Genomic DNA, 7574 nt, shown 5'->3' with positions numbered 1-7574 from the left:
GCTTTGCATTCCCCTGGATGAGTAACACCAAACTGACCAGGTTTCTGATCTCTATTTGTCAGAATCCCGCACAAACTCTTTCCTAACGATCTCTCCTTTGATTGGTTAATTTGGTAACCAATTGTTAACCCACCTGATTCGACTTACCTACTTGATTTAACCAATGCAACCTGGGGTTCACTTATTTTTGCTCCTGCAGTAATTACCTTTTTATTGTGTTCTTCTACTACACGTATGATTTTCTCTACACCAACATACAGTTGAAGTCAGAGGTTTACATACACCTTAGCCAAATACATTTAAACTCAGTTTTTCATAATTCCTGACATTTAATCCTAGTAAAAATCCCCTGTCTTATGTCAGTTAGGATCACCACTTTATTTTAAGAATGTGAAATAATCAGAATAATAGTAGAGAGAATTATTTATTTCAGATTTGATTTCTTTCATCACATTCCCAGTGGGTCAGAAGTTTACATACACAAAATGTGTATTTGGTAGCATTGCCTTTAATTTTTTTTACTTGGGTCAATGTTTTGGGTAGCCTTCCACAAGCTTCCCATGATCAGTTGGGTGAATGTTGGCCCATTCCTCCTGACAGCTGGAGTAACTGAGTCAGGTTGGTAGGCCTCCTTGCTCGCACACACTTTTTCAGTTCTGCCCACACATGTTCTATAGGATTGAGGTCAGGGCTTTGTGATGGCCACTCCAATTCATTTACATTACATTACATTACATTTAAGTCATTTAGCAGACGCTCTTATCCAGAGCGACTTACAAATTGGTGCATTCACCTTATGACATCCAGTGGAACAGCCACTTTACAATAGTGCATCTACATATTTTAAGGGGGGGGGGTGAGAAGGATTACTTTAGCCTATCCTAGGTATTCCTTAAAGAGGTGGGGTTTCAGGTGTCTCCGGAAGGTGGTGATTGACTCCGCTGTCCTGGCGTCGTGAGGGAGTTTGTTCCACCATTGGGGAGCCAGAGCAGCGAACAGTTTTGACTGGGCTGAGCGGGAACTGTACTTCCTCAGTGGTAGGGAGGCGAGCAGGCCAGAGGTGGATGAACGCAGTGCCCTTATTTGGGTGTAGGGCCTGATCAGAGCCTGGAGGTACTGAGGTGCCGTTCCCCTCACAGCTCCGTAGGCAAGCACCATGGTCTTGTAGCGGATGCGAGCTTCAACTGGAAGCCAGTGGAGAGAGCGGAGGAGCGGGGTGACGTGAGAGAACTTGGGAAAATTCCTTGACTTTGTTGTCCTTAAGCCATTTTGCCACAACTTTGGAAGTATGCTTGGGGTCATTGTCCATTTGGAAGAGCCATTTGCGACCAAGCTTTAACTTCCTGACTGATGTCTTGATGTTGCTTCAATATACCCACATAATTTCCCTCCCTCATGATGCCATCTATTTTGTGAAGTGCACCAGTCCCCCCTGCAGCAAAGCACTCCCACGTGAGGATGTTGCCACCCCCGTGCTTCACGGTTGGGATGGTGTTCTTCGGCTTGCAAGCCTCCCCCTTTATTTCCTCCAAACATAATGATGGTCATTATGGCCAAACAGTTCTATTTGACTTGTGTCATTGCCAAAACTAAAGTTTTGTGAACAAGAAATTTGTGGAGTGGTTGAAAAACAAGTTTTATTGACTCCAACCTAAGTGTTTGTAAACTTCCGACTTCAACTGTATGTCAGATGTCAAAAAGACTGGTTCTGATTATTAAATTAAGATTTCATTAAAAAAATCTGTAAATGCATAAGGGGTTCACATACTTTCCAGCAGCACCGCATGTAATGTTAGTGACTGACAGCACTGATATATTCTCAAACACAACAAAGAGACATGGGTCAGAGAGGAAGTCTCTTCTCCCTACAGCCAAGCTGTTGCTTTATTTGAGACTTTTAGAGTATGTGAAAATACAGTAAAATATCCCTAACATTTTACCGCTAAATTTCCCACAAAGTAACATCTTAACATAACGACAACAGCAATAGTTTCATTGAAGCAAATTGACATGATCGGAGTTGACGCATAGAATAGTGTTAAATTATTACAAAAACAGATATGTAAAGTGACTTTTTTCTAGAAAGCACTTGTGGTTCGAATAATCTGAGGAAAACTCCACACATTCTTCATGTTAACTCTGGTTACAAAAGCAACGTCCAACTGACTTCTGTAGTTCTGTCTGACCTACTCCCATCATTTACCCACTCAATAAGAGTCCCTTTTCAGCATTTTTGTTCTTACACATTTCTATTCACACATGGCAACAGGAAGTATCATCACAATATAGCATAGCAAAAGCAACCATGTCCATTGTCCAGTGAGACGTTTCTTGTTACATCTTCCTGATCCAACTCCTCCACTACCTTCTCCACAGAATGAAAGTCTTCTCCTCCAGCCGTGCAGTAAAGATGGCTGTTGTGCCGTCCTTGTGTGAAGGATTGATCCCCCCCAGTCAGTGTCCTCCACAAGCCCTACCCCAGGACCATGCAGAACTTCCTATTCCCCTCCTCTCCTCTCCCCACCCTGAGACTTTGTCTCGAGAAAACCAGTCCACCTTACCATCCATCAGTCAAACAAACAAAAAATCATGTAAACAGCTCCAGAAAGATTCGCAAACACACACAAAAGCATATTTTTTTCTTTTTTTTGTCCTTGTTCCTCAGCAGTGCAAAACGAGAATAATAGAGGATTTCTTTTTTTTAAATAAAATAAAATTGAACAAAACAAAACCAATAAATAGAGTTCCTCTGTCTGTCATATATTTCTGTGTATCATACTGTACTGTACTGTATATATATATATATATATATATATTTTGTCTTGGTGGGTCTCTACATGAGCACACAGCTCTTGGCCCGGTCCTTCTGCATGGCAGGGGCAGGATCCAGGGTATCAGTCCGACCAGGCAGGGGGGGCAGGGGCAGCTGGGACACCCGTTTGAGGCCCCGGCGGGAGCTGCTGCGTTTCAGCTGAGGCTTGTGTGGCCGCCGCACAGACGCCAGCGTGGTGATGTGGAACACGTCCCGTACGCTGTTCTCCGACACCTTGGAGGTGCACTCCACGTAGGCTACCGCACCTATCTGACGGGCCAAGCCACTACCCTGAGGGGAGGGGGTTAGAGACCAACATCAACAACATCAAGAACATCAAAAACATCATCATCAACAACATCAATAACATTATCATCAACAACAACATCAAGAACATCATCATCAACAACATCATCAAGAACATCATCATCAACAACATCAACAACATCATCAAGAACATCATCATCATTATCAAGAACATCAACATCATCATCAACTACATCAAGAACATCATCAACAACAACATCAAGAACATAATAATAATAATAATAATATCATCATCAACAACATCAAGAACATCAAGATCATCATCAACATCAAAAACATCAACAACATCATAAAGAACATCATCATTATCAAGAACATCATCATCATCAATATCAAAAACATCAACATCATCAAGAACATCATCAACAACAACATCAAGAACATCATCATCAACAACATCAAGAAGAGTATCATCAACAACAACATCATGAACATCATCATCAACAACAACACCAACATCAAGAACGTCATCATCAACAACATCAAGAACATCAACAACATCATCATCAACAACATCAAGAACATCATAATCAACAACATCATCATCATCAACAACATCAAGATCATCACCATCAACAACATCAAGAACATCATCAACAACAACATCAAAAACGTCATCATCAACGACATCAACAACATCAAGAACACCATCATCAACAACATCATGAACATCATCATCATCAACAACATCAAGATCATCATCATCAACAACATCAAGAACATCATCATCAACAACAACATCAAGAACATCATCATCAAGAACATCACCATAATCAACAACATCATGAACATCAAGATCAACAACAAGAACATCAAGAACATCATCAACAACATCAAGAACATCACCATTAACAACAACATCAAGAACATCATCGTCAACAACATCATGTTGTTGTGAATAGTATCTACTGTTCTTCTTGAGGTACCATGACAGTTAATTCGCCATAACTTAGCACCAATGATCTCACGTTACTATAGTGAGAGACAAGCAGGAAACACATAGATGCTGCTGGTCTAAACATCATGTGCAGACAGTTGTACCTGCCCTACATCTAATGACTAATCCATGACACTCTCTCTATCTCACTCTGTCTCTCTTTCTACTGCCATATTCTGTTGTTGCTGTTTAAACTGAGCAGAAAGCCCACCACAGAGAGCCCAGTGGGCTAGAGTCCCCCCCCCCCCATTGTCTGGTACATGTATATGTATGGGAGACTAGAGAGGAGAAACTAACTCTCTGCCCAAAGCCTGCCTGGCACTGTCTGCTGCCTGCTGCTGCCTGCTTCCTCCCAGGGTCCAGTGTTATCAAAGCTCACTGACTGAAAGGATACATCGAACAGATGAAGTTTCAGTTTAGAATTCTATGGTACTGTATTTGCCCTCTCCTCTCTGGCTATCCTCTCTTCTTGTCGTGGAAGATTCAGAATTTGTTGGTAACATATGTAAGATGTTTAATATTCATCAAATGTGTGTAAGTTAATTCTCATCAGAATGGTATTTTTGTATAATACTGTGGCAAGGTTGCAGTTATCTGTTCTATGTCAAAACTAAGTTGCATGGGCCACAGAGAGGGGAGAGGTCAAAGTGTCATCATGTGTAAACATATCTTTTACTCCCTACCTTTCCCAGTGGGGAAAGGAGGATTGCAGTGTCTGGAATCATTCTATGCTCCCTCTAATGTTGCTTTTATCTTAACCTATAGCCTCACTCTCCTCTCCGTGAGCTTGTCCAGGTTTGTTTGTATTTTGAGTTGGTTGTATCTAAATGACAATTTGATATATGCCTGTTGATATGGAGGATTTGGTTTATGGTCCTGGGGTTTGGGAAAGGAGACAAAGCTGAACGATGAATTATGTCTATGCTGTCTGACTATGTGTGTCTTTGCTATTAAAGGAACTCAGTTGCATTGGAAGGGGGCTCTCAGAGAATTCACTGGGAGACACTGAATTTATCTGAGAGTCACAGGATTGTGATAAGAGCTCATATAATTAAAGATGGACTTTTATAACTAACTCTGACGTGTGTGTGTGGTTTGCTCCCATGATTTGGTAAATAGAGGAAATTTCAGAACCACAGGCCTGGTGTGATCTTATCAAGCCTCCTTCCTTACACAGTCACAGGAAACGTCTCTATTAGGTGGCAACGCCGATTTAGAGAGGGAGGGAGGGAGGAGAGAGAGAAAGAAAGAGAGAGAGAGAGCGAGAGAGAGAGAGAGAGAGAGAGAGAGAGAGAGAGAGAGAGAGAGAGAGAGAGAGAGAGAGAGAGAGAGAGAGAGAGAGAGAGAGAGAGAGAAAGAGATTGTGAGGGCGGAAGATTAAGGAAGGGTGGGAGGGAGGGAGGTAGCAAGGTAGGAAAGAGAGAGATTGAGGGAGGGAGATTAAGGAAGGGAGAGAGAAAGAGAGAGATTGAGAGGGAGGGAGACTGAGCGATTGGCAAGAGAGATTAAGGGAGGGAGAGAGATTAAGGAAGGGAGAGAGAGAGAGAGAGCGAGAGAGAGAGGGGGTGAGGAAGGTTGAGAGAAACGACAGAAGAGGGAGAGATGGGCCTGACAAGCAGCAAAGCTTTATCAGACCGTGGCCAGATGAGTGTGTAATGTGTAGGGTTCACCCTGTGGTCACCTCGCCTGTGACTCCTCAACTCTGCTACCGGAATTCAATTAGAGATCAACAACAGGATAACAAGCTGGGGGATATTGGATTAGATCAGCAAAAGTTGGCTGTTGGGAGCCTGCCTGGCGCTTGTACTGTATGTGACACAGATTCCCTTTCAATTACAGACAGGTCAGAACAGTACAGTACAGTAGCTCCCTCAGACAGAAATAGAGCATGACGTAGAACAAAAACACAACAGCCCGAACATGAGCCTCTGAAACATTGCCCACGAGCTTATTGGTCTCCCATTCTATCTTTTGTTTGTCCATTTTATTTACACACGTTGTTTTTTCCCCGTTGCTTGGGGGATTCTATCTGGTTTTTCCCCAGTGGCCAGCACACAGCTGGCCCACAGCCAGCTCACAGTGGAAAGGGGCCTCGGTTCCCTGAGCTTTTGTGTGTGTATGGGGGGTGGGGGGGGGGGGGGTGGGGTATGTCAGACATGGGGGAGCATCAAAACATGCAAAAAGCGGATTATTTCAAAGATTTACTGACCTGTTTATCACACCCCCCCCCCTCGTTCCCTCCATCATTACCATGCCCCTGGCTAAGAGGATGTGGTAGTGTTCCCTCCATCATTACCATGCCCCTGGCTAAGAGGTTGTGGTAGCGTTCCCTCCATCATTACCATGCCCCTGGCTAAGAGGATGTGGTAGCGTTACCTCCATCATTACCATGCCCCTGGCTAAGAGGATGTGGTAGCGTTCCCTCCATCATTACCATGCCCCTGGCTAAGAGGTTGTGGTAGCGTTCCCTCCATCATTACCATGCCCCTGGCTAAGAGGCTGTGGTAGCGTTCCCTCCATCATTACCATGCCCCTGGCTAAGAGGATGTGGTAGCGTTCCCTTCATCATTACCATGCCCCTGGCTAAGAGGTTGTGGTAGCGTTCCCTCCATCATTACCATGCCCCTGGCTAAGAGGATGTGGTAGCGTTCCCTCCATCATTACCATGCCCCTGGCTAAGAGGATGTGGTAGCGTTCCCTCCATCATTACCATGCCCCTGGCTAAGAGGTTGTGGTAGCATTCCCTCCATCATTACCATGCCCCTGGCTAAGAGGATGTGGTAGCGTTACCTCCATCATTACCATGCCCCTGGCTAAGAGGATGTGGTAGCGTTCCCTCCATCATTACCATGCCCCTGGCTAAGAGGTTGTGGCAGCGTTCCCTCCATCATTACCATGCCCCTGGCTAAGAGGATGTGGTAGCGTTCCCTCCATCATTACCATGCCCCTGGCTAAGAGGTTGTGGCAGCGTTCCCTCCATCATTACCATGCCCCTGGCTAAGAGGATGTGGTAGCGTTCCCTCCATCATTACCATGCCCCTGGCTAAGAGGTTGTGGCAGCCCCTGGCTAAGAGGTTGTGGCAGCGTTCCTCCATCATTACCATGCCCCTGGCTAAGAGGATGTGGTAGCGTTCCCTCCATCATTACCATGCCCCTGGCTAAGAGGATGTGGTAGCGTTCCTCCATCATTACCATGCCCCTGGCTAAGAGGATGTGGTAGCGTTCCCTCCATCATTACCATGCCCCTGGCTAAGAGGATGTGGTAGCGTTCCCTCCATCATTACCATGCCCCTGGCTAAGAGGATGTGGTAGCGTTCCCTCCATCATTACCATGCCCCTGGCTAAGAGGATGTGGTAGCGTTCCCTCCATCATTACCATGCCCCTGGCTAAGAGGATGTGGTAGCGTTCCTCCATCATTACCATGCCCCTGGCTAAGAGGATGTGGTAGCGTTCCCTCCATCATTACCATGCCCCTGGCTAAGAGGATGTGGTAGCGT

The 7574-nt window shown here is 44.8% G+C and overlaps 1 protein-coding gene across 1 annotated transcript in view; it reads right to left on the bottom strand.

The window, feature by feature from the left end:
• Positions 1-1843: 1843 nt before the first annotated feature.
• LOC124016474 (rho-related GTP-binding protein RhoN-like) overlaps positions 1844-7574 on the bottom strand; it is a 56658-nt gene continuing 50927 nt past the window's right edge. The window contains exon 5 of the mRNA XM_046332048.1: positions 1844-3103. Coding sequence (XP_046188004.1) covers positions 2834-3103 — 270 coding nt within the window. The 3' untranslated portion in view covers positions 1844-2833. The remainder of the gene's footprint in view (positions 3104-7574) is intronic.

This window comes from Oncorhynchus gorbuscha, linkage group LG26 (assembly GCF_021184085.1).
Source record: "Oncorhynchus gorbuscha isolate QuinsamMale2020 ecotype Even-year linkage group LG26, OgorEven_v1.0, whole genome shotgun sequence".
In the NCBI taxonomy this organism is placed as follows: Eukaryota; Metazoa; Chordata; class Actinopteri; order Salmoniformes; family Salmonidae; genus Oncorhynchus; species Oncorhynchus gorbuscha.
The sequence above is the reverse complement of the archived record's forward strand: the minus strand, read 5'-3'. Positions and strand labels throughout refer to the sequence as shown.